Genomic DNA, 26,233 nt, shown 5'->3' with positions numbered 1-26,233 from the left:
ACAGGCCCATTCTGACAGTAGTAGCAATACAGGGCAGCCAGGCAGGAAGAGAGAGACCTGCCCTCACGTCAGACCTTCCAGCTATACCTTCAAGTTCTTGCGCTTGTGAATCCCCAGGGCACTGACTCTCCCATCCTAGCCTTGTTCTTGGAGTTGTTTTGCTAGCACTGAATTGCCACCCTTTCAATTCCATTAGTGTCACCCAGGGAAGGATCCTAAAAAATAATCTAAGGTAAACCACAAAAAACATTAAAAAAAGGAAAAACACAAACTGCATTTGATTTAAAAAATATTTATGAGATTTGTCTTTTATTTTCATAGATTGTCACTTAATAAATATTTTATCAGGATGAGGAGGAGGACTCACAGTGATGGAGGAAGAACTTAGGGGGACTAAGAGATGGAAACATTTTAAATTTTAATTTAAATCTCAATTCATTGACCTGGCCTGTGCCTCAGACCTTGAAATCCAGCCAAGAAAGCATCCTTATATGGATGCAAAGACCAAATTTCTAACCTTGGCATGCAGCCTGGTCAGTATATGGAGGACCAGTGGCAGCGGGTCTTGATGACCTGAAGCAGAGGCTTCTTAAAAGTGAGGAAGGTGACAGTGCAGGCCACCAGCAGGGTGAGGCAGCTGGGGAGAACCAGCACCAGGTAGAGCAGGCCCATGTCCATCCGCTCCCACTTACATTCCTGAGGCACACCCCTCGGCAGCTCCACCACACGGATGACCTTGGAGGAGAGGCTGCATGTGACCGAGGCCCAGTCGGCCACAGTCTGCAGATGCTGCAGGTCCCCCCAGCCCTCCACCCCACAGCAGTCATATGGATTCTGACTGAGGTAGATGGTCTGCAGACCTCTCAGGAGCTGCTCAGACACGGTCCTCTGGGGAAGGGCTGTGAGCGAGTTTCTGCGGAGATCCAGGGTCTGCAGGGCTAGGCCATCCCTGAACTTTGGGAAGCTGGTCAAGGAATTTTCTGACAGATCCAGATGCCTCAAATTCCTAAACCCAGAGAAGTCCAACTCTGGACTTCCAAAGCTGGAACTGAGGCCCACATTCCTGAGAGAAAGGACCTGCAACTTGGGGGCAATGTCGCGGAGAGAGGCAATGCTCTTATTCAGAACCCCCCAATTGTTGGATAGGTCTAAGTGAGTGAGGGGGGTCCCCCGGAATGGGCAGTCTGGTAAAACCCCCAACCCACAACCCTCCAGGGAGAGGCTCCTCAAAGAGGCCATATTCCTGAAATCCACGCAGCTGGGGCTGCCCGCCTGCTCTGAGGCAGCTGGCTGGGCACAGAATGAGATCTGATTGTGGCTCATGTCAAGTGTAGTGATATTACTGGCATTGGCAAGGAGGCCAGAGGGGACACCCAGGAGCTGGTTGGAGCTCAGGTTGAACAAGCGGAGGCTCCGCAGGCAGCCAGTGAGTCCCGGAGCCAAGGACAGCTCCGACAGCTGGTTGTGGCTCAGGTCCAGCTCCATGAGTGCCCCTGGGGGCTCGTGTTCCTGTATGTGGAGTGTCATCAGGCAGTTCTGGTTAAGGTTCAGGTGGGAGAGGGATGGCATTTTCTTCAGGAAGCCATCTGGCAGGTACTGGAACTGGTTCTGGCTCATGTCCAAGACGCGGAGATCTGAGAGGTCGCTAGAGGAAAACTCTTCCCAGAGGTTGACAGTGGTGATGTTGGTCACGTTGCCATCCACAAGAAGGAACTGGGCTACCATCTCCCTTGGCGATGAGGCATTATACAGGTCCCTGTAGAAGCCCATGCTGTTGTCCTGCAGCAGGAGGGTATGCAACTTGCTGTCCTGCGGCAGGAGGGGGAAGAACAGCAGCTGATTGTGAGACAGATCCAGCGTTTCCAGCTCAAAGACAGCGTCTCCGCTAGAGGCCAGGAACCACTCCAGGGCGTTATAGCTGACATTAAGGAACCGCAGCTGTGTGAGGCTGAAGTCCACGATACAGGGCAGGTTGTTATACGCCAGGTTGAGGTGTCTCAGCTCAGTCAAGCTGTCCAAAGCACCTCCCTCGATCTCAAAGATGTAGTTCCTCTGCAAATCCAGCTCCCGAAGGTGCTCCAGGCCCTCAAAGACAGAGTCATCCAGCCTCATGATGGTGTTCCTCACCAGGGACACCGACTCCAGTGAGGAGACGTTCTGGAGCATGAGGGCCACCATGTCCTCCGTCAGGGAGTTTCCAGACAAGTCCAGCCTCTGCAGAGCTGGCAGGGTGTGGAGAGCAGCTGCTGCCTCCTTGTAGTTTTCTGACAGGGAGTTGTCCGCCAGGTTCAGGCTGTGCAGGCGGCCTTGCTCCCGAAAGGCACCCCGGTCGATGCGTTGCAGGTGGCAGCTGTGCAGGCTGAGGCTCTCCAGGAGAGGGTAAGGCTGCAGGGAATGATTCCACAGGGTCTTGAGAGGGTTGGCATCCAGGATGAGCATCTGGGAATGCAGCGGGAGGCTGCTGGGCACGGAAGAGAGGCTCTGCCCTCGGCAGTCAGCGGCTCCACCCACCTAGGTCCAAACACACACTAGTCAGCAGGGAGGAGACCCCGAGGCAGAACTTTCTGCGCAGACACTTAGTTCATTTATCAGACTGTCCATGCAACCACTGGAAATGACTCTAGAGCAGCAGTTCTCAACTTGTGGGTCGCAATGCACAGGAACTGTATGAAAGGGCCGCGGCATTAGGATGGTTGGGAGCCACTGTCCTAGAGACCTCTATAAGGTGACCACCCAACTAAGGGACTGTAATAAACTGGTCAACATACGGAGGTGGTCAAGGAAAGGGACTGGAGTTACCGTACTGTTACGTACATGTGGTACATGTCCAGTCTGAGCAGGTGGTCAATGCAGGGAGGTGGTCAACTATAGAGGTTCTACTATAATTTTAAAATAGCAGGGGAAAATGTTCTTTACCTTCACACTTCAATAGCTAGCAGCCAAGTTCCAGGCCAAGTTCCAGGCCTTAAAACATATTTATTTCCGGTATGACCCTGGATAAATAATTTAGCCTAAGTATGTTATTTCCTCAGAAAAAAATCAGATAAAAATAGTATCTATTTTGGAGGATTGTTGTGATATTAAACCAGCAGCTGTTCCTGAGGACCTCAGCACAGGGCCCAGCACGCAGTCATGCAGCTTTACTGCTATTGTATAACCCCTGGGTGCCTAACAGGCCACTGACACGCAATCGACAGTACAGGCATCTTCATTTCACCTGCAGTAAGTTTGCATAGAAGGCACCCACATATTCTGAAGTGATAAATATTACAGTTTAAAAGGAATTGAGGGGGCGGCGCCTGTGGCTCAGTGAGCAGGGCGCCGGCTCCATATACCGAGGGTGGCGGGTTCAAACCCAGCCCCGGCCAAACTGCAACAAAAAAATAGCCAGGCGTTGTGGTGGGCGCCTGTAGTCCCAGCTGCTCGGGAGGCTGAGGCAAGAGAATCGCGTAAGCCCAAGAGTTAAGAGGTTGCTGTGAGCCGTGTGACGCCATGGCACTCTACCCGAGGGCGGTACAGCGAGACTCTGTCTCTACAAAAAAAAAAAAAAAAAAAATGGGACTATACTTTACAAACTGTTCAGTAATATACTTTTTTCTCCTCAATAATATATGATAGACATATTGCCTTGGCAGTGAAAATAAAGTTGGTCACATCCTTTTTAGGAAGTATATCATTTCACTGCGTGAACAGCACAGTGGTTAAAAGCGAGAGTTCTAGGGCCAGCCCCTCTTGCCTCTGTTTTTTATGAAATGGGTGATGTTGGGCTGGTTACCTAACCACAGGAGACCTCCATTATCCTGCTTGTAAAATGGGAATTATAGTTGTAACTTTTTCATGTTTTTTTCCCTGAGGATTGAGTATAATTATTTATATGAAACAAATTTATTATACTTAATAAATGTTAACTATGGCTCAGCACCCATAGCACAGTGGTTATGGCGCCAGCCACATGCACCACAGCTGGTGGGTTCAAGCCCGGCCCGGACCAGCTAAACAACAACAACTGCAACAAGAAAATAGCTGGGCGTTGTGGCGGGCACCTGTAGTCCCAGCTATGTGGGAGGCTGAGGCAAGAGAATCGCTTAAGCCCAAGAGTTTGAGGTTGCTGTGAGCTATGACGCCATGGCACTCTACTCAAGGTGATATACTAAGACTCTGTCTCCCCACCTCCAAAAAAAGTTAACTATATTATTATTATGCTCTAATTAATCAATCTCCTAAATGTTGAGCATTTACATTTTTTCTAATTTCTAGATACCTAAATGCCTCAATGAGTGTCAAATTCCTTCTACATGCCCCCTCCCAAAAAAAGTCTTTGGAATTTTGATTGGGATAGCATTATAATTATAGATTATTATAATTTGGAGGAGAACTTACATCTTTATAAAATTGTATCTTCCCATCTAAACACCAGTTGTGTGTCTTTATTTGAGTAAGTGTTGGTTTCCCCCCTCCACGGGGACTCTCTGGAGAATGTGTGGTTAGGGGATTTCCTCAAGCTCTGAGACCCTGTTTCAGAGGTGGATGTGCAGTCATAGTGTGGGAGGGTCATATCTCTGCAATTCCCTGTGGCCCCACTGAAGTGCTGCAAAAGGACCACATAGCCATCAGAGCACCAGAAAACCTTCCCATGTCTACTTTCCTATATGTCAAATGGCAATGAAGGTAGCTGGACTCAGGAAACCTGCTCATTGAACTCCCTGGCAGCCCAGTGCATACTCCTCCCTCCAGGCCAGAGAGGCTCAGGCAGGGAGTCTAGCCTGAACTTGAAAAGGCTCTCAAAGAATTTAGGATTTGTTCCTTCATCTTCTGTGCCTGGCAACCTCTGAGGAACTACTGTGAAGTTGATCATTTATTGCCTCTGTAAGAGAATGATGGAAGGCAAATGTAGAAGAGATTAACAATAATGAAACTATTTTTATTTTTTTATTTTTATTTTTTTTTGTAGAGACAGAGTCTCACTTTATGGCCCTCGGTAGAGTGTCGTGGCCTCACACAGCTCACAGCAACCTCCAACTCCTGGGCTTAAGCGATTCTCTTGCCTCAGCCTCCCGAGTAGCTGGGACTACAGGCGCCCGCCACAACGCCCGGCTATTTTTTGGTTGCAGTTTGGCCGGGGCCGGGTTTGAACCCACCACCCTCGGTATATGGGGCCGGCGCCCTACCGACTGAGCCACAGGCGCCGCCCAATGAAACTATTTTTAAATCATTTTAAATCACACACAAACTTTACAGATACCTTATATAAAACACAGGCCGGGCGCAGTGGCTCATGCCTGTAATCCTGGCACTTGAGGATGCTGAAGTGGATGGACTGCTTAAGCTCAGGAGTTCCAGACTGGCCTGAGCAAGAGCAAGACCCCGTCTCGATAAAAAGTAGAAAAACTAGCTGGGTGTTGTGGCAGGCGCCTATAGTCCCAGCTACTCAGGAGGCTGAGGCAAAAGAATCTCTTCAGTCCAAGAGTTTGAGGTTGCTGTGAGCTATGATGATGCCACAGCCCTCTATCCAGGGTGACAGAGACTCTGTATCAAAAGAAAAACCTGCTCAGTTGGACTTGTAACCCCTACAGCATATTGAAGTATCTCTAGTATAGTGGTTAGAGGTTACTGTAAGTGGTTAAAAATGATGACAGCTGGGATTGTGAGGTTAATCAGCGTTAAGACCACATTCTTGAATGTAAATGTTACCCTGACATCCAATTTGTCTTCCCAGGGCCTGGGATGTAATAGGGCTCAAGGAATATTTAATAAATGTATGCTTCCTGAGCACACTTTTGATATCATCAAGTTATAGGCAAAGGAAAAAAAATTGCTAAAAATGTGCTCAATTGTGACCCACATCTGTTTCCACACATAAGCAGAGCTAACTATCTGGGCTCAGGTGACCACCCTCTGGGTTCTCTTGAGACTCAGTGTGGCCTAGGCTGTGGCTGTGCAGTGCAGCAGGGCAGTGTGCTCTGCAGGGCTGTGGAAGCATCTGCTCTTGGCTCAGACACAAACTCCAGGCAGGGCTTCTCCAGCTTTTTTTTTTGCAGTTTTTTTTCTGGCCGGGGCTGGGTTTGAACCCGCCACCTCTGGCATATGGTGCCGGTGCCCTACTCCTTTGAGCCACGGGCGCCTCCTTCTCCAGCTTTAATGTGCCTCACACAGAGATTCTAATACCATTAGTGGAACTCAATTCAGATTTTTTTTTTTTTTTGAGACAGAGCCTCAAGCTGTCACCCTGGGTAGAGTGCAGTGGCATCACAGCTCACAGCAACCTGCAACTCCTGGGCTCAAGCGATTCTCCTGCCTCTGCCTCCCAAGTAGCTAGGACTACAGGCGCTTACCACAATGCCCGGCTATTTTTTGGTTGCAGCCATCATTGTTGTTTGGTGGGCCTGGGCTGGATTCAAACTCGCCAGCTCAGGTGTATGTGGCTGGCGCCTTAGCCGCTTGAGCCACAGGCGCAGAGCCCTCAATTCAGATTTTTGTAGCAAAGTGTTCTTGTTCCAGCAGGCCAGCCTAGGCCTGGTTGGGGTCTCCTATCTTCAACAGGTCTGTAAAAGGTGGGGCAGGGCTCCCAGGCAGCATTTCAAAAACCTTTGGTTAAAGAGCAGCTTGCATATAGCACTGAACTAGGCAGGCACAGAGTGATTCAGATACATTCATTCCCTGCCCTTCTTGATTGACAATCCATCAGCTTTCCTGATAGACTGGACCTCGTCAGGAGCAACAGACAACACAGAGTTCAAGGGAGAACTCACCAACTTGCATCCTCCTTGGGCAGCTGCTGTGGCCATTCCACTTCTGTTCTTCCATTCCACTGTCAGGAGGTGAAAACTCAGGCAAAGCCAAAAGGGCAGCAACTCCATCTCAAGGACAGCCCTGCGGACAGAAGGCCAGGAGGAGGCAGGTGAGAGAAGGACGGCCCAGAGGACTTTGCATACTCAGTGGAAGGACCTACTCCCCAATAACATCTGGTCTTGGAAGCCCACAGCTACACAGAGGGGGAACCCACATATTGTTCAAATCCTCAATTTATCCAATACTTCGCCTTTCACTAAAACCATTGAAAAGGACTCATTTTTGTTTACCTCTACTATTTGATGGACAGGAAGGCTGAATGATAGGCTTCATTCAGTCCAGCACAGAAAGCAGAAACAAAAGGTTTGACAAACCAGGTCTCAAGTCACCTGGAGTTTCCCAGGTGTTGTATTAATAGTTCTGCTGAAATTTCCCTGCGTGCAACTCAAATCTGCCTGATGGATCCAGGAGCTCAATAAATTGATGAGAATAAGTGAACAAATGAAGGGTAAACAGGATTGAAATGCTAACTGTAGCCTCTCCTCCCCTAGAGTTACTGAGCTCAGGTCATGCTGACTTGAGGCTTTTAGAAAAGTGTCATCTCATTGGTTAACTCATTTGAATACAGCCCTTTGAAAAAAGGGTTTTGATGAGTTGCCTGGATAGGGGGAAACACTGAGGAGGAGGTGGAAAAACAATCTTCAGATCTAATAAAGATTACTGATGAAGTATGGTTTCCTCTAGCCTGGCCGGCATACACAGAAGTCATGAGAAGGCTGGAAATTAAACATATACCAACAGAATTTCAGATCTAAGAGGAACCGTAAAGAACGGTAATATATCCCACACTGCCGTATCTTTCTGATGAACAGAAAAAGGCCCAGAGGTAACAATGGCTTATTCAGGGTTCCAGATTGCCTTAGTGGCAAAGCTGAGAGCAGTCCCCGGGTCTCCCTCTGTGAGCTCCAGGATGAGTTACCAGGGTAATTTCTTCACCTGTCAGCTGTTGCATAGATTGCTTCCTCTTGGGAGAATTAAGCCCAAGGATGTGCCCTCCCAGCTCTGCATTCCTCAGAATCAAAGGGAAGGGTCTGGCCCCAGCTTTACATCTGCCCCCTACTTGACACCCACCAGAAAGGTCCTCTTGTCTGCCTCCCAGTCTTCTGGGCCAGTGGCACAAAGGCAGACATGCGCCTTCTCACCTATTCCGGCCACTCACTGACCTTTCTGCCGGACACATCTACACTCTCTTCCCCACCTTCCTCCTTCCTTGCTTCAAATGAGTTTACAAATCTCATTGCCCAATGTTAATTTCTTGGTCAGATTTGAATGCTCACTAGCTAAGTGCGGCCACCCGGGTACATCAGCTTTAACATATACTTCAAGCCAGGCCATCTCTCCCTACGGTTTCCACAGACGGAAACTTCAGTTCAGAATTCAGCAGTGCTTGGCAGATACTGGGATTCCCCATCCAGACCCTGCTTGTGCTTCTGCCCCTGTGCAGGAATTAGCACCTCAGGGCCCACGCAGGGCACAGATGGCAAGAGCAGAGCCATATGGGCTCCTGTCCTCAGTTTCAGCCCAGCACCATCCCGCACCCCACCCCTGAAACCTGGAGATAAATTTGTATAATTTGTCAGATTTAGCAAATTACAAGATACTATGTGAATGTCAGATACATACTTATACTATCAGATTGGTTATCTGACATTCAGATTTCACTGTGTGTCCTGTATTTTTATTGAGGAGAGATGGGAACCATGGACACCCTCCCTCCCTGTCTTCCTCTGTCCCCTCTTCTGTCACTCTCGGGGTGGTACATGGTGCTGTGACTCTGATCCTTCTAGAACGGCCAGTCCTGTATATTGAAATACTGAATCTAGATGTGTAAAGGGCAAGAGTGTAGTTTCTTCATTAGGGATAATGCCATTCTTCAGAGTGGAATGCTGGATGGGTGTCATTTATACCCAGAAATAAAAATTTAATTTTTAGGTCACCATAAATTTTGAAGGTTAAAATATATTCCCTCATGGGCGGCGCCTGTGGCTCAGTGAGCAGGACGCCGGCCCCATATACCGAGGGTGGCGGGTTCAAACCCAGCCCCGGCCAAACTGCAACCAAAAAATAGCCGGGCATTGTGGCGGGCGCCTGTAGTCCCAGCTACTCGGGAGGCTGAGGCAAGAGAATCGCTTAAGCCCAGGAGTTGGAGGTTGCTGTGAGCTGTGTGATGCCATGGCACTCTACCGAGGGCCATAAAGTGAGACTCTGTCTCTACAAAAAAAAAAAAAAAAAAGTATATATATATATATCCCTCATTCCTCCTGTACTCAACTAACTAGCCCAGAAAAACTCTTGCTGTGCCTCCTGGACAAACCTTTCTTGTAGGAAGCAGCAGGATATCATGGGGAAATGCTGCAATTTGGAACTAGACAGTCCACAGTTTGCAGTCTGCCTCTGTCATTTGTTTTTTTTTTGTAGAGACAGAGTCTCACTTTATGGCCCTCGGTAGAGTGCCGTGGCCTCACACAGCTCACAGCAACCTCCAACTCCTTGGGCTTGGGCGATTCTCTTGCCTCAGCCTCCCGAGTAGCTGGGACTACAGGCGCCCGCCACAACGCCCGGCTATTTTTTGGTGGCAGTTTGGCCGGGGCTGGGTTTGAACCTGCCACCCTCCGCATATGGGGCCGGCGCCCTACCCGCTGAGCCACAGGTGCCGCCCTGTCATTTGTTTTTTTGTCCTTGAGCAATTGACATAAACTCCCCATGATCTACATAGTCCTTCTATTAAGTAAGAATAGTGACTATTTACAGCATTTTATCAGCATGAATTTTATCAGCATAAATAATGACTATTTTCAGTGTTTTATCAGCATGAATTAGTATTATGTATTAGAAAGTGTTTCATTGAGGCCAGGTGTGGTGGCTCATGCCTATAATCCCAGCCCTCTGCGGGGCTGAGGCAGGCGGATTGCTTGAGCTCAGGAGTTGGAGACCAGCCTGAACAAGAGTGAGACTCTGTCTTTGCTAAAAATAGACAAACTAGCTGGGTATTGTGGCAGACGTCTATAGTCCCAAGTTACTTGGGAAGCCGAGGCAAGAGGACCACTCCAGCCCAAGAGTTTGAGGTTGCTGTGAGCTATGATGTCACAGCACTCTACTCAGGGCAACAAAGTGAAACTCTGTCAAAAAGAAAAAAGTGTTTTATGTTTCGTTAACTGTGAAAGTAGTTAATAACATAATCATTAGTTATTAGTTTCAAACACCAGTGAACTGGTTGAGTGCTTGTTAATCCTATATATAATCTCCAAGGTAATTCAACAGCTCACAAAGCAAAAAAAAAAAGAATAACCCAGCTGGAAGGATGAATACATTATTATACCTACTAAATGTGTAAAAGGTATTCAGAAAGGCTAAATTTAAAAGTCTCCATTAGGGCGGTGCCTGTGGCTCAGTGAGTAGGGCGCCAGCCCCATATGCCGAGGTGGCGGGTTCAAACCCAGCCCCGGCCAAACTGCAACAAAAAAATAGCCGGGCATCGTGGCGGGCGCCTGTAGTCCCAGCTGCTCGGGAGGCTGAGGCAAGAGAATCGCGTAAGCCCAAGAGTTAGAGGTTGCTGTGAGCCGTGTGACCCCATGGCACTCTACCCGAGGGCTGTACAGTGAGACTCTGTCTCTACAAAAAAAAATAAAATAAAAGTCTCCATTAATAAATTCCAGAACAAGGCTAATCCCAGAAAGAGATGACTTGTGACTTGAGATGTTTGTCCTCAGAGCCCTGCCTTCCCCTCCCCTGCTCTGCTCTGGATGGCAGGGGCTGACTTGTGGTCTGTTTCCCAAACTGGTGTCAGCTGGTCTTCAGCTGGTTTGGCCAATGGGAGGCACCACAGGGAGGCGAGAGGCTGAAGGGGAGAATCCAGGGTATTTGTCTCCCTCTCTGCCTTGGACAGAGACATCCTTGAGCTTCTCCTGGTGACCCCCAGTCTCAGATAACCACATCTCCTCCTTTCACCTTCCTGAAGTTACTATTCCAGGGTTGACTGTCTCCTTGTTCCTTGGCTTCTCCGCCTCTTCTGTCATGTGCTGCCAGTTGCCAGCGTTACGTTTCCTCTGTTTTAAGTAATCTGGGTGATTTCTGTTTGCTTGTTAGACCCTGATGTGATGTGAGACTGACCACGAAGCAGTAATGAATTTTAAAAGTATGCATTGACCCTGAAAAGAAATTAAGATTTTTATAATAATAACCATTCAGGTTGAGAAACACTTTTCCTAGAGGGCATAGCCATAGAAAGATTCCTCAGAGCCATGGCACTGCAAAGAACCCAAGATAAATAGTCTTATGTCATATGTCCCTAGAAAATTCCATGACCTTCCACCTTAACCTCAGGGTGAGGCCTCCAGCTGTGAGACAGAGTCTAAGCTTGAGTATGCCCAGGATGCAGAAGCAGGTGGAACAGCCCCAGGAGCTCCCGGAGGGGGCTGTCAGTTGGTGAGTGTTCCTGGGACCCCAGGCTGTCTGTTGCTTCTGTCTTGACAAGGTTTGTCCCATTTGGAAAACTGATGCGTTCTAAATGGTTATCATAAAAACCTGTGGTTCAACCCTATAGTCGTTCCTTGTCTATTAAGAGTTGGTGTTCCCTTTTTGGCAGGAAAACAAGATGATTTTTTGCCTTGCTTTTCTCCCTGTAGACCTAGTCATAATAAATAAGTGGTGAGAAGAGATTCATTCATAAAAACAACCTGAAGCGAGACTATAATCTGAAATAGGAGAACAGTACGAGGAAGAAGAATGTATGTCAGCAGCAAAGATTCCCCTTTGTTTTAGAAATTATGCTTGTTTGCATTTTCTGTTTCCACAAAATAATGTTTGCCTCATTGACCCAAGTAGGATAAAAGAAGATTGATCAGACAGTCCTATGGGCTGTATGAAGCAAGAGAAGGGATGGGGGTCCTACTTGCAGTGGCTTGACTGCAAGCCGGGCAACGCTTCCCTTTCCATCGCCGTGATCATGTCAGATTGGGGCTCAGGATTGCTTGGACAGATTAACCCAGCAGTATGCAGGCCAAGGGGAGGCTTCAGTATGGGAGACATATGGATGCTGCTTGCTTTTGCAGTGGACAGGAAGTAAGGGTGTCTGAAATGTTCCACCTGGTCTGTTTCTTAAAGTCCTGAAGTGTCCCTGTTCCTATCTTCACTAAAATCACAATAGTTAAGAAGTAGAGTAGCACCCCTATTTTTGTCAGCCCCTTCAATACTGGATCATGGATGTATACCCTTTTTTCCAATAGAGGTAGATTTTCCCATATGAATAAAATATAACTTTTTTTTTTGAGACAGAGTCTCACTATGTTGCTCTCGGTAGAGTGCTGTGGCATCACAGCTCACAGCAACCTCAAACTCTTGGGCTTAAGCAATTCTCCTGCCCCAGCCTCCAAAGTAGCTGGGGCTACAGGTGCCTGCAACAACGCCCAGCTAGTCTTTTCTATTTTTAGTAGAGATGGAGTCTCACTTTTGCTCAGGATGGTCTAGAACTCCTGACCTCAAGCAACCCACCCACCTTGGCCTCCAGAGTGTTAGGATTACAGGCATGAGCCACTGGGCAGGCCTAGTAGCTTTCTCTTGTCATCCAGTGTCTCAATTGGCTGATAGTAAAGCACTGCTGCAGGCCAATCTGCAGATATTTTTGATCATAAAAAGGTCCCTTCAGGGCAACGCCTGTGGCTCAAAGGGGTAGGGTGCCGGGCCCATATGCCGGAGGTGGCGGGTTCAAACCCAGCACCAGCCGGAAAAAACTGCAAAAAAAAAAAAAAAGGCTTGGCACCTGTGGCTTGAGCGGCTAAGGCACCAGCCACATACACCTGAGCTGGCAGGTTCAAATCCAGCCCAAGCCTGCCAAACAACAATGACAGCTGCAACCAAAAAATAGCCGGGCGTTGTGGCGGGCGCCTGTAGTCCCAGCTACGTGGGAGGCGGAGGCAGAGAATCACTTGAGCCCAGGAGCTGGAGGTTGCTGTGAGCTGTGATGCCACGGGCACTCTACCCAGGGCAATAGCTTGAGGTTCTGTCTCAAAAAATAAAAAATAGGGCGGCACCTGTGGCTCAGTGAGCAGGACGCCGGCCCCATATACCGAGGGTGGCGGGTTCATACCCGGCCCCGGCCAAACTGCAACAAAAAAATAGCCGGGCGTTGTGGCGGGCGCCTGTAGTCCCAGCTACTCGGGAGGCTGAGGCAAGAGAATCGCTTAAGCCCAGGAGTTGGAGGTTGCTGTGAGCTGTGTGATGCCACGGCACTCTACTGAGGGCCATAAAGTGAAACTCTGTCTCTACAAAAAAATATATAAAATAAATAAATAAATAAATAAAAAATAAAAATAGGTCCCTTCATACTCAAAAGGTATGGGAATATAAAGAGTAACTCAAACCTGGGTTTTGTTGTGATTGTTTTGTTGTTTTTCATTTTGTTTCTAGGAAAGGGTGCTGGATTTCTAATATTTGGGGGCGCTTGGAATATCAGAAATATTCAGGCCAGGGTGGTTGTCTCTTCTTGCTAGGGCTGCTCTAAACCTAGGAGCCAACCCCTCCTGCACTCCAGCTCCCACACCCCCCACTGCTACTTCAAGAGCAGCTGCTGCCAGAGCTGGGACTTTAACCTTTTAGCCAAGGGAGCTATTGGCAAGTGTTATAGTACCATTTTCTCTCAAACATAATTACAGAAGCTTTAAAGCAAGAGGTCTTGTGGGGGAAGGAGGTATCAGAGGCCCTCTGTGCTAGAAACAAATATTTCTAGACGTGTCTGGGGCAGGGAATCTCCAGAGGCAGAATGTGCTGAGGTCTGTGTGTGCAAACGAAGGGCACTGGGCAGTTAATGGAGGCGCCACAGGAAAGAGTCTGCCTCTGCGTACAAGTAAAGGAGCCAATCCATCTGGTCACAGGCACAGAGACGATACAGAACAGAACCCCTAGTCGGTGACCACTTCACACACTTCCTTCCACCAGGAAGCATCTGAGGGCCTTAAGCAAGCTGCTTTGGTGTCTCTGATTCTTTTTTTTTTGACTTTTTGAGGTAGAGTCTTATTGTGTCGCCCTCGGTAGAGTGCTGTGGTGTCACAGCTCAAACTCTTGGGCTTAAGCGATTCTCTTGCCTCAGCTTCCCAAGTAGCTGGGACTACAGGCACCTGCCACAACGCCCAACTATTTTTTTTTTTTTTTTGCAGTTTTTTTTGGCCGGGGCTGGGTTTGAACCCACCACCTCCAGCATATGGGGCCAGCGCCCTACTCCTTTGAGCCACAGGCGCCACCCACCCGGCTATTTTTTTTTTATTGCAGTTGTCATTGTTTAGCTGGCCCGGGCCGGGTTCGAACCCACCACCCTTGGTGTATATGGCTGGCACGGTAACCACTGCAGTATGGGCACTGAGCCAGTCTCTCCGATTCTTAACAAAAAATAAGGATGACCTCAACCTTCACCAAATGTTCAAATTTAGCATCCTTCATGGTTAGACCTTCTGGCATTTTGAGATTTTGAGTGTGGTGTATTGGGAAACATAGAGCACCATCCTGGTGGACTCCTTACCAAAATGTTTGCCCTGAGTCCAGTCATGAGGAGACAATCTGACAGACCCAGGCTGCAAGATGTCCTGCAAGGCAGCTGACTCGGACTATTTGAGAGTGCATGTCTTCTGGCTCGGCACCCATAACCACTGTGCTACGGCCACTGGACACATACACTGAGGCTGGTGGGTTCGAATCCAGCCTGGACCTGCTAAAACAACAATGACAACTGCAACAAAAAATTGCTGGGCGTTGTGGCGGGCACCTGTGGTCCCAGCAACTTGGGAGGCTGAGGCTAGAGAATCACTTAAGCCCAAGAGTTTGAGGTTGCTGTGAGCTGTGACGCCACAGCTCTCTACTGAGGGCAACATAGTGAGACTCTGTCTCTAAAAAAACAAAAAGAGTCAAAATCTTCTGAAACAAAGACAGGCTGGGGGTGGATGTCAGGGTGGTGTCTGGTTTAGATTACAAGTAACTAAGAAGCATAATTACCAGATGCAAAGTATGAACCTGGAGTAGATTTCAGATGTACAGATGATATAGTAAGACTATTGATAATTTTGTTAGGTATTATAATGATGCTTTATGTATATAAGAAAGTGCCCTTATTTTTAGAAATACATGCTTAAGTATTTTTTTCCTGAGACAAAGTCTGACTTTGTCACCCTCAGTAGAGTGCTGTAGTGTCATAGCTCACAGCAACCTCAAACTCTTGTGCTCAAGCAATTCTCTTGCCTCAGCCTCCTAAGTAGCTGGGACTACAGGCGCCCACCACAATGCCTGGCTAGTTTTTTAGAAAGGGGTCTCACTCTTGCTCAGGCTGTTCTTGAACTCCTGAGCTCAAGTAATCCACCTGCTTCAGCCGTCCAGAGTGCTAGGATGACAAGCATGAGCCACTGTACCCAGCCCTTGCTAAAGTAAAAGTACAGTTTCATGATGTCTATAATTTATGTAATCTACCTTCAAATGGCTCATTGGGGAGAGTTAAAACAAAATAACAGTAGAGTTGATCACTCAAAGGACTATTAACAAACAAAATATGGAGGTGGTCAACATAAGGAACTAGGCCTACTATACTGATACTTACATGTGGTGCATGTCTGGTCTATAAACATTAGGTCAACTTAGAGAGGTGGTCAATGTAGTAGAGAGGTGGTCAACTACAGAGGTTCTACTGCAATCTGTGAGTTGCAACCCCTTTGGGAGTCGAATGACCATTTCACAGGGGTCGCCTAATATCAGATATTTACATTACAATTCATAACAGTAGCAAAAATTACAGTTGTGAAGCAGCAACGAAAATAATTTTATGGTTGGGGGTCATTGCTACATGAGGAACTGTATTAAAGTGTTGCGGCATTAGGAAGGTTGAGAACCACTGTTCTACTGTACCATCAATTGGTAAATGTAGCATTGTCTTTCTTCTAACTTCTTTGTAAATTTGAAAACTTTCAAACTTTAAAAATGAGGAATTAAAATTAATGTTGGAGTTTCTAAAAGGGAAGGCAAAATCATACTAACATTTTGTTCCAAAATTTTCATAAATTTTTATCATACATTTTGAAATACTCTTCTCAGAAAAGCTTTTAGTAACTAGTTAAGTTAAAATGCATACTCACATACACCTTTAAAAGTCCTGAAAATTCTGGCCGGGCATGGTGGCTCATGCCTGTAGTCCCAGCACTGTGGGAGGCCGAGGCGGGTGGATTGTCTGAGCTCAGAGGTTCAAGACCAGTATGAGTAGCAGTGAGCCAGAGTAAGACCCCATCTCTACTAACAACATCAAAAACAGCCAGCACCTCCAGAGGAAGAAGAAAATCCACAAAAAAGGAGTACTTCAAACAAAGAAGAATGAACAAGCCAACAAATTAAAAATTAAAAAAAAAAATCCTGAAAATTCCAACATTTGACATTCAGTCTAGAGCTTCCTGATGACTTCTCACATCTGAGAGGAGCACAGAAGTGATAGATCATGTGTCGTGACTATAGTTTAGGAAATAAAGGTGATGTACTAAAATAGAATTTCCAGGTCCAAGCTTTGTCCACCGCACTTACAGCCCCTGGAGGGTCTTTGGGAGAAAGAATCCCACGACCTAACCACCAGTAAGTGGACAGAATCTGGGGGAAATACCCGACCAAGGGAGGTCAATCCTGATATGCTGCCAGCACCCTGTGGGTGATCCTGGTGCAGAGACAAGGGAGAGAATGAGGTAATTAGCTATGGAAATTGGAACTAAGGGGCACACAGAGAGAGGGGACCAGTGGATTCTTTAGGGATCTCGCCATGGGGAAGCAGAAGCTCAGAGGCGGACAGCAGGGCACACGAACAGAAAAGAACAGAACATTCAATAGTGGGCAAGGATCAGAGAAGTTGGAACAGGGTGGACCCAGCAGGCTGAGAGAAGGTGGCGAGAATGGGCTCGAAGGCTGCCTCTGGGAGTTCTGATAGCTCTCACCAGTCCAGGTCCATTTCCAAGCTTTAAGTTTTCCCTAACCCTCCGCAGCCACTCCCAAAGGCTGGCTCAAATGTTTATGTCTTGGCGACAAAAGAACCTATCTGAAACTCAGCTTGGGCTCTTTAACAGGCCGACATGCAAATGACAAGGTTATACATAATATTTCCAAAGAGCACACTCTATCTTTATGATGCTACCTTAAAATTTAGAGAAAGCGTCTGAAATCTGTTCTAGGAATGTATTGTTCAAAGTGCATCCTGCAGATAAGAATCACGAAGAGATGAAAAAGATGTTAAAACTAAAGAGTCAAATTTTGGGGGGAAATAAGATATTAATATAGTTTCAAAGTTATCTCCCTACAAGTTACTTGTTAATTTTACAAAGGCCAAAATGGCAAGTTTTCAGCAGAAAACCTAGCAGAGTCCTCAACCAAAAGGCCAAACTATTGTGAAAGACATTCCTGGGGCACTTTGGAATATTTTCAAAATTCAATTTTGAATATTTCACTGGGGTGAAAGCTGAATACAGACTGGGGAAAAAAATAATAGTGCCGTGTCAATGTGAACTTCCCAGATTTATGAACTTTGTTGTTAGAATATACACACTGAAAAAATTACAATGTATAGTATACATCTATGTGTGGGCCTGTATATATATATAGATATGGACGTATAGAGACAGAGAAAGAGAGACAGAGAAAGCAAAAGGGACACAAAATGTTAATAATTGTTTATTCTGGTTGAAGAGGTTATGGGACTAATTTGTACTATTTTTGTAACTTTTCTGTAAGTGTGAAAATTCATTTTTAAAAAGTTATAAAAAATTAACACCAAGAACAAACTGTTTTTAAAAAGCATATTCTGGGCGGCGCCTGTGGCTCAGGGAGTAGGGTGCCGGCCCCATATACCGAGGGTGGCGGGTTCAAACCCGGCCCTGGCCAAATTGCAACAAAAAAAATAGCCGGGCGTTGTGGTGGGCACCTGTAGTCCCAGCTACTTGGGAGGCTGAGGCAAGAGAATCGCCTAAGCCCAGGAGTTGGAGGTTGCTGTGAGCTGTGACACCACGAAGTGAGATTCTGTCTCTAAAAAAAAAAGTGGATTCTAATACTAATTAGATTTATGTAACATAGGAAAATGACTTGAATATTGACAAATTAACAGGTTTTTAAATGTCTGTGCATAAAACTAATTTTATCTGCAAGCATTTACTTGGAGAAATCATACTTAACACCAAGCAAATAACTTAGCAAAATATATTTATTGCTTAAAACATAACCTGGTAAAGGTAAGAATAAAGAGAGGGAAGAAGGATGGAGGAGAAAGCAGAGTGAGATTTGGGCCCAAACTTTAAGTTCAATAGGATAACCATTCTACTATTGATTAGTGAGTTTAGGATGACGTCAATAAATACCTATCAAATCTAAGGAAAAGGTTCAAAACTTCCTTTCTTTTTTGAGATAGGGTCTCATTTTATCGCCCTGGTAGAGTGCTGTGGTGTCACAGCTCACAGAAACCTCAAACTCTTGGGCTGCAGTGATCTGCTTGCTTCAGCCTCCCAAGTAGCTGGGACTACAGGTGCCCCCCTCCACAACACCCAACTAGTTTGTCTATTTTTAGTAGAGACAGAGTCTCACTCTTGTTCAAGCTGGTCTCTAATTCCTGAGCTCAAATATTTATTTATTTATTCATTCATTCATTTATTTATTTACTTTTGAGACCACCCACCTTGGCCTCCCAGAATGCTAGGATTACGGGCATTAGCCACTGTTCTGGGCCAAAGTCAGATGTTTTATTTGGGGGAAAAAAATGTTGCTGTGCTGTTAAAAAAGAAAAAAAAATTGATAACCACGGCCTTAGTGTTCTCAGCTAGAATTGGCAGGAAAGCAACCCACAGTAAAGTGTGAATGACTGATATCCTCTGTAATACATAGATTTGGGTTTCCTTTTTTTTTTTTGCAGTTTTTGGTCAGCGGTGGGTTTGAACCTGCTACCTCCAGCATATGGGGCCAGCGCCCTACTCCTTTGAGCCACAGGTGCCTCCCGGTTTGGGTTTTTGTTTTTTTTTTAAGAAACAGGATCTTGTTCTGTCCCCCAGGCTGGCATGCAATGGTGCAATCATAGCTCACTACAATCTTGAACTCCCAGGCTCAAGCAGTTCTCCCACCTCAGCCTCTTGAGTAGTTAGGACTACAAGTATGTTGCTACCACATCTGGCTAATTAAAAACATTTTTTTGTAAGGATGGAGCTCCTGCTGTTTTGCCCAGTCTGGTCTTAAACTCCTGGCCTCAAGAAGTCTTTCTGCCTTGGCTCTCAAGTGCTAAGATTATTGGCATGCGCCACTGCACCCCACCTGCATTGCACTATAATGGATACTTTTATGCATAATAATGAAAAATAATACATTTTCATGGTATAATTTCAAGATTATAAGAGAATTTATTTTGTCCTTTTCAAAATCCCTCAAATAATACTGGCAAACTGTTCTAAACTGATTTTTTTCCCCACTGTAATTTATTCGAATGTACAGAAAAATAGGAGCAATGTGATTTTTATAAAATTCCCTTCCTAAAAATATGAAAATTACTTTTAGGGAATTTTTGAATGAAGCCAAAAGACTTATAACTTAATGATACTGGTCAATAATAATAATAACACTTGAGGTTGCAAAGGCATCTTATAGATATTTGATCTCAGTATTTGTAACAGTTCTATGTAATAGCCATTAATATTTCCATTTTGTAGTATGGTGAATTATATATAAAATTTACCACTTCAATACTTTTTGAATGTGCAATTCAGTGACAATGTGTACATTCACATTGTACAACCAACTTTTCTGTCCCTGAATCTCTGTACCTATTAAATGGTAACTCTCCATTCCCCCTTCTCCCCAGCCCCTCTGGTAATCATTATTCTTTCTCTATGAATTTGTCTATTCTAAGTGCTCATATAGGTGGAACCATGTCAGACTTGACTTTTTGTGTCTGGCTTATTTCACCGAACTAATGTTTTCAAGGTTTATCCATGTCATATCCCATATCAGAATCTCATTACTTTTTTATTCTATTTATTTATTTACTTTTGAGACAGAGTTTCACTTTTTGCATCATAGCTCACATGCCATGGTGTCATAGCTCACATCAACCTCAAACTCTTGGGCTCAAGTGATCCTCTTGCCTCAGCCTCCCAAGTAGCTGGGACTACAGGAACCCACCACAATGCCTAGCTATTTTTTGGAAATGGGGTCTCACTCTTGCTCAGGCTGGTCTCAGACTCCTGAGCTCAAGTGATCTACTCACCTAGGCCTCCCAGAGCGCTAGGATTACAGGTGTAAGCCACGGCGCCCTGCCTTCATTCCTTTTTTAAACTAAATAATATTCCATTATATGTATGTACCGCATTTTCTTTATCCTTTCATCCATTAATGGGCATTTATGATAGTTTGTTTCTACCTTTTGGTCATTGTGAATAATGCCTTAATGATAATAAAGACCTTGGTGTGCAAATAACTATTCAAGTCCCTGCTTATTATTTCAATTTTACAGAAAAGATCCAAGACTCAAAAAGGCCAAAGTGAATTGCTCAAGTCACATAGCTTGTATTCAGTGAAACCAAAATCAGAACTGAGTTCAAGACCAGGTAGGAGGTGCTAGCTGTTCACCTGTGTGGGGGAAGTGAGTGCTTACCTAGGGTGCACAGGTATGTATGTGTTGGCAAATAGTTATCCCATGAACGCCTACCTGGCCCCCTCTTGGTATTCCCAGGGTCCCCACCATGCTCCAGCAAACAAAGAGGTAACACCTGACCCAGCAGAGCCCACTAGGACCCTCCTTCTAGTGACAGTATCTAATGACAATGTGCCATGTGGTACTTGATATTCTGAACAGCACCCCTCAGTATGTCATGGAGCCACGGCCTTCTGCAGGGATGAATAGGACATGGGTCTGTTAGATGTCTTCAGAAGGATCTAGAAAGACTCCAAAAAAAACTGGGGATTTAGAAGGAGATAAGCCAAACGGACGATTCGGTTTATGGACCTGTGGCAGGACCCAATAACCTAGAACAAGAGAAACGCCACTGGAGAGTCCCATGAGGCAGTCTCGGGATGCCCGCTGGGCAGAGCTGAAGGTGGCCCAGCACCAGGGAGGGAAAGACTTATGCACCATGGATCCTGAAGGCTGAGAGACAGAGCTCAGCCTTGGCACCAGAAGGACCATCAGAGGAGACCCTGGAAAGGCAGGAGGGACCTAAGGAATTAGGGCTGGACCAGGAGAAGGACTTGGCTTCTATCATGTGCCCTCCTAGGGGGCTAGGAGGAGTCAGTGTCCAGGCTGACGTCCAAAGCGGAGTGACACAAGTTATTAGGAGGGCATGATGTGTATCCCAAGATGAGCCCCTGCCAACACTGCAGGCCCTCGGCTGCTCCAGACACTCAGGTCCTGCTTGAGGAGAGCCAGAAAGAGAAGACAGAGCCCCAAGGGCTAAATTCTGAGGAAAAATCCTTGCCTCGGCGGCGCCTGTGGCTCAGTGAGTAGGGCGCCAGCCCCATATGCCGAGGGTGGCGGGTTCAAACCCAGCCCCGGCCAAACTGCAACAACAAAAAAATAGCCGGGCGTTGTGGCCGGTGCCTGTAGTTCCAGCTGCTTGGGAGGCTGAGGCAAGAGACTCACATAAGCCCAAGAGCTGGAGGTTGCTGTGAGCCGTGTGACTCCACGGCACCCTACCGAGGGCAGTAAAGTGAGACTCTGTCTCTACAAAAAAAAAAAAAAAAAAATCCTTGCCTGATTCTTATCTTTCTTGGAGGTGGCAGCAGAAAGTTGTTTGGGGCACATGGCACAGTACCTGACCTAGGCAACCTTTTAGGTTGGGGCTGAAGGAGAGGAGCTTGTGACCTCACAGGGCTTTATTGCCACTAGAGCTGAGCCCGTCACTGGCCACAACCCTTCTCCTCAGGCCCACCGACAGAGCTGTGCTTCCTCCGTCATCCCCTCCTGGAAGGCTGAAATCACTCACTCATTTAAATGAGAAAAGACACGTGGTTTGGTCTCAGCATCTGACTCCATTTGCTCTGGAAACTGGTTGGTTTTGCCTACTCACATTCATTTCTCCTTCTGGTAACAACTCCTCAATTCCCTTTTGAGAAAACTACCCTTTTTCTTTCTTCTAAAAGTTTTTAATTGTGGTTAAAGTACACATAGCACAAAAGTTATCATATTAACCGTTTTTACACGTACAGTTCAGTGGGCGGTGCCTGTGGCTCAAAGGGGTGGGGCACTGGCCCCATATGCCGGAGGTGGCGGGTTCAAACCCAGCCCCGGCCAAAAACCGCAAAAAAAAAACACAAAAAAACCATACAGTTCAGTAGTGTTAAATACATTTACACTGTTGTGCAACCAACCCCCTTCCTTTCTTAAAAAGTTTAAAATGTTTTGAGGGGTCTTATCCCAACTCCTGGTTCGAGGGTAGGGCTTGTGAACAAGGGAGGTCCATTAAAGCTCCCCATTTCCCAACCACAGTGACTGGATTATAACAGGCACATCATAGAAGCCAAGCCTGTGAGGATCAATCCAAAGATATTATAGTTACTAGAAGTAATGGGAAAAATGCTTTGTCTTTCTGCTTTAGAGACCAAACTGATGGGAATTACGCTTGGCACCACAGGCAGCCAGCCATCTCTGCCACCGACCCCAGAGGTGCCTGACAGGGAAGCCTACACAGGGGAAAGCAAAGCTGGGGAATGGAGACAGATGCATTGCTGGCCCTGCTGTCTGAACATGTGGATGCAGACATGCCTGAAGCTATTGCCCACAGACTTTTCAGTGATTTGAAATTATAAATCTGCTTTTTTTTTTTTTGGCTGAAGTCCATTTGAATTGGGTTTTTGTCATTTGCAACAAAAAGGATCCTACCTAATAATCTGGTCCCTGAACTCAGGCTTAGAGTTGTTTGTGAGGCTCGACGAGATCCATCCAGCAGTGTCCTTTCTGCATCTTGTCATGTTTCTGAACTTTCAGAAATCATCACCTAACCTAACCCAGAGCACCCCCCAAAGTGAGCATATAATGACTGTTTGATGATAAAGTTACAAAGAATGGTAGGTGTGTGTATGTGGGGGTGGGGAGGATGAGTATAATAAGGAAGGTCTACTAAAGGCAAAAAAAAAAATTAAAAACATTTGTCACTCAATGTACACTGACACACCAGCGAGCATCAGTGATCACAGACACCTGTAACTATGTTATAGACAAGCACGTCTTAAGAAAGCTGGCATTTTTCTGCCATGGTTGAAAGCCCATCCTCTCCTTACTTACATGGCTATAAACTAGATCTGAGCAGGACGTAAGGCACGTTAGTTGTCCATACAAGAGTCTAGTTTACGCTTGCCAGGGTGGCTGCCTACTGCAGCCAGGATGCGGGTGCTAGGCGGTGCCAGCAATGCTTTTCCAAAAGACTCAACCAGACCAGAGACGGGTCGATGCCTTTCGAATGCAGACCTCAGAACAAAGGCAATGGGAGCCTACTCTCTGGAGAGTTCCTGCTCTCGGATGATGGACTTGAAAACTATGAGGGATCATGTTTATATGGGTTTTCACAAAGTTCCCATGAGGGCAACTATTAGATGAAAGTCGGGCTTTTGTTTTTATCTTTTTAATCTAAAGGCAGGAGTTGTTTTTCCTGGGCCCATAATTCTATGAACCCCTCCAGGAACGCTCAGGCATATATACATCTATGGGTGTGTGAGGAGAATAAATCTGAGAGCTATAAAGTCCACCAAACTACAACATCCATGGGAACAGTCTGTGTGTCACAGCCAGTAGGTAAAACAGGCACAGGAAATCGTGGCGGGCCAGCTCCAGAATCTCTGTTTCCACCATCCAGACCCTAGACTGCCCCCATCGTGGAAGAAGCCTGCAGTGAAGTCCCCTGACTCCCCCTGGAAGCACACACCCTGGGACCAGCCCTGTCTGGAGGCTCCATTCTTAGCACCTGCCTCAACACCCACTCGTCCCAGCCACAACTGGGCACGTGTTCACCTTCTCTCAGGGGTAAAGTGGAGCTGGCAGCCATTCTGGGGGCAGTATGGAGCCACATTAGCAGTCCCTTGCTTTCACCTGTCCAGCCCCTGGGTACATGGGCATATATGTTGACCCCCTCAGAATCCAGCCCACATGTAGAGGCCATGAGGGCTACACGAGAGCAGTGGATGAGGGGTTGGAAGGGCCTGAGTTGTAGTCTCCCTCTGACACTTACTAGCTGTGGATCCAAGTAGCAGAACCCTAATGAATCTCTCAAGGACAAATGCTTCTCCTAAGGGGAAGGGGCTTTGCACATCTTGTTCACAACTCCATCCCAGGGCCTTGGACACTCTGGCACATGGAAGGCATACATAATATTGCCATAAATATATGTTGCTTTTATCAGCTTTTTCTATCAATTATGTTTTTCCAATGCTTATAAGAATAAATATGAAATTTTTTTTTCCTACGGTGCATCTTACAAGGGTACACGTGAAACTTAGTAAATGTAGAATATAAATGTCTTAACACAATAACTAAGAAAATGCCAGGAAGGCTATGTTAACCAGTGTGATGAAAATATGTCAAATGGTCTATAAAACCAGTGTATGGTGCCCCGTGATCGCATTAATGTACACAGCTATGATTTAAAAAAAAAAAATTTTTTTTTTCTGTAAAAGAACTGCAACGATTATATTTAGAAATCTAATAAACTTATTACATTAAAAAAAAAAAGAAGTAGCGTCTTTATCTGCACTATAGTGACTCTCAGTCCACGTTGTGGGGCAGGAAAGAAGATGTAGCATTCAGCGTGGTGAGCGTTCCCAGGGCACTCCCATTATATCCCGTTAGCCAGCCCAGGCAGTATTGCTCCCATTTTGCAGATGAGAAAAACTGATGCTCAGAAACATTTATTGACCGTTCACATTCTTCCTACAGAATCAGGAATCAAACCTACATCGGATTCTGAAGCCTTTGTGGTTCAGCAATAAGCGCTCTTAAAGGGAGTTATTTCCACCTATACCCAGAGCTGTGGCCTCCAAAACCAGCACAGAGGCGGCACAGCTTGGATACAGCAAGCCACAGCTTCCCCTGTCAGCCCCGAGGAATGGACCACGGAGGCTGATTTCCTACCACCCAACCTCCCCGAGCTCGCCCACCTCAAGCAGGGCCACAGGTGCCCACGGGGAGGCCCCCGCGCAGGGATTACTCACGGCTCCCGCAGGCCTAGGCGGCTTCGTGGGGCGCATCCTTTCCAGGGGCTCTGGGCTCCTCCTGGAGAGCAGCCGAAGGTGGGGCTGGGCTGCCTCCTTTCTCTGGGGCATCAGATTATTTTAGCACTTGCGGAAGGAACAGACGGAAACTGAAGTCACATGGAGAGCGAGCTGCTCAGCGACTCAGCACTCAGGCTCACAGATAAGCATCTTAGAGGGAAGTGCAGCGTGGTGGCGCGGGGGATGGGCAGGGAAGCGGTGGCCCCTTGGAATACCTGCCACGTTTAGTCACCAAGGAGGGGTGATGTTTTAATGAAATGCTAACCAAACTCCCAGACTTTCTTGCCTGTTTGGGAATTGAGGGTCCTTGCTTGTGTGGTCCACTGACCCAGAAACTCTTCAACCTTCCATGTGAGGTACAAGCTGACAGACTTCGGGAATGGGCACAGCTGTTTTTCCATTACAAAGGGGGACAGTCTACCCTCTGAAAGGGTAATCCATTCAACCTTTTTTTATCCACTAAACTAGCCATTATTAATAAGCTCCTTTTATGGGCCCAGCACTGTGCTAAGAAAAAAAAAAAAAAGAAATAGAAATTATTTGTGGTAGACTGTCAGAGTGCCATGAGCTTCTTGATCATAGACTGCACGGATTTTTTTTTTTTAATACCTGATGTGTACAAAGTTCCTTGCTAGCTCTTGCCAAGAAATTCAAGGAATAAGGAGAATTAATGATATAGCTAGCGTCAAAGGGGTGCCAGGCACTGTACTAGAGTTTTATATGCATTACCTTGGAGCTCCTGTTCTCAAGGGCTTACCATCTAGTGGAGAAGGCAGAACATTTACGGGGTCTGCTGCACCCTAAGTGAATGCTACGGACCACTACACCAGGTGCAGAGAAGGGGCCTCCCGTTCTGATCTCCCATTTCCTGTCAAATCTGGAGAGCTGAAGTGTCCTGCAGGGTTGGGTCACCTCTCTTGTAGCCTGGTGATTTATGATGCTGGACAAGCATTGTTATCTTTGACATGTCCATCTTGTGAGAACGGAAGCAGGTCCTTTTCGCTCCAAACATGCAGCAAGTTGTCCCTGCTCTCTAAAATATTCACATGTGATGATAGTAACAATGAAACCAATGAGAAAACTGAAGATTGAATTGTTACAAACCAAGGTTTCTGATTCCGGCCTCTTTCTTCTCGTTATCGGCCTCTTT

At 46.4% G+C, this 26,233-nt stretch overlaps 1 protein-coding gene across 3 annotated transcripts; it reads right to left on the bottom strand.

The window, feature by feature from the left end:
• Nucleotides 1–282: 282 nt before the first annotated feature.
• Nucleotides 283–25,192, bottom strand: NRROS (negative regulator of reactive oxygen species). Of its 3 annotated transcripts, none has more exons than XM_053565054.1 (3): nt 25,024–25,192; nt 6,750–6,870; nt 283–2,511 (listed from the first exon to the last, which is right to left on the bottom strand). In XM_053565054.1, the coding sequence occupies exons 2-3, from the start codon at nt 6,855–6,857 to the stop codon at nt 535–537; spliced, it is 2,085 nt and encodes a 694-aa protein (XP_053421029.1). In that variant the 5' UTR covers nt 6,858–6,870; nt 25,024–25,192; the 3' UTR covers nt 283–534. The 3 variants fall into 3 exon arrangements, with proteins under 3 accessions (XP_053421029.1, XP_053421030.1, XP_053421031.1); XM_053565055.1 differs by having other exon boundaries at nt 24,970–25,098; XM_053565056.1 differs by lacking the exon at nt 25,024–25,192 and adding an exon at nt 14,360–14,626.
• Between the last annotated feature and the right edge of the window lie 1,041 nt (nt 25,193–26,233).

This window comes from Nycticebus coucang, chromosome 16, assembly GCF_027406575.1.
Source record: "Nycticebus coucang isolate mNycCou1 chromosome 16, mNycCou1.pri, whole genome shotgun sequence".
In the NCBI taxonomy this organism is placed as follows: Eukaryota; Metazoa; Chordata; class Mammalia; order Primates; family Lorisidae; genus Nycticebus; species Nycticebus coucang.
This window is presented reverse-complemented; position numbering and strand designations above follow the sequence as displayed.

Coding starts and splice junctions, on each gene's coding strand:
- NRROS (XM_053565054.1), bottom strand. CDS start 6,857: ATGGAGTTGCTGCCCTTTTGGCTTTGCCTGAGTTTTCACCTCCTGACA. Junction 2,512..6,749: donor CCCAAGGAGGATGCAAGTTG/GTGAGTTCTCCC, acceptor GTTTGGACCTAG/GTGGGTGGAGCCGCTGACTG.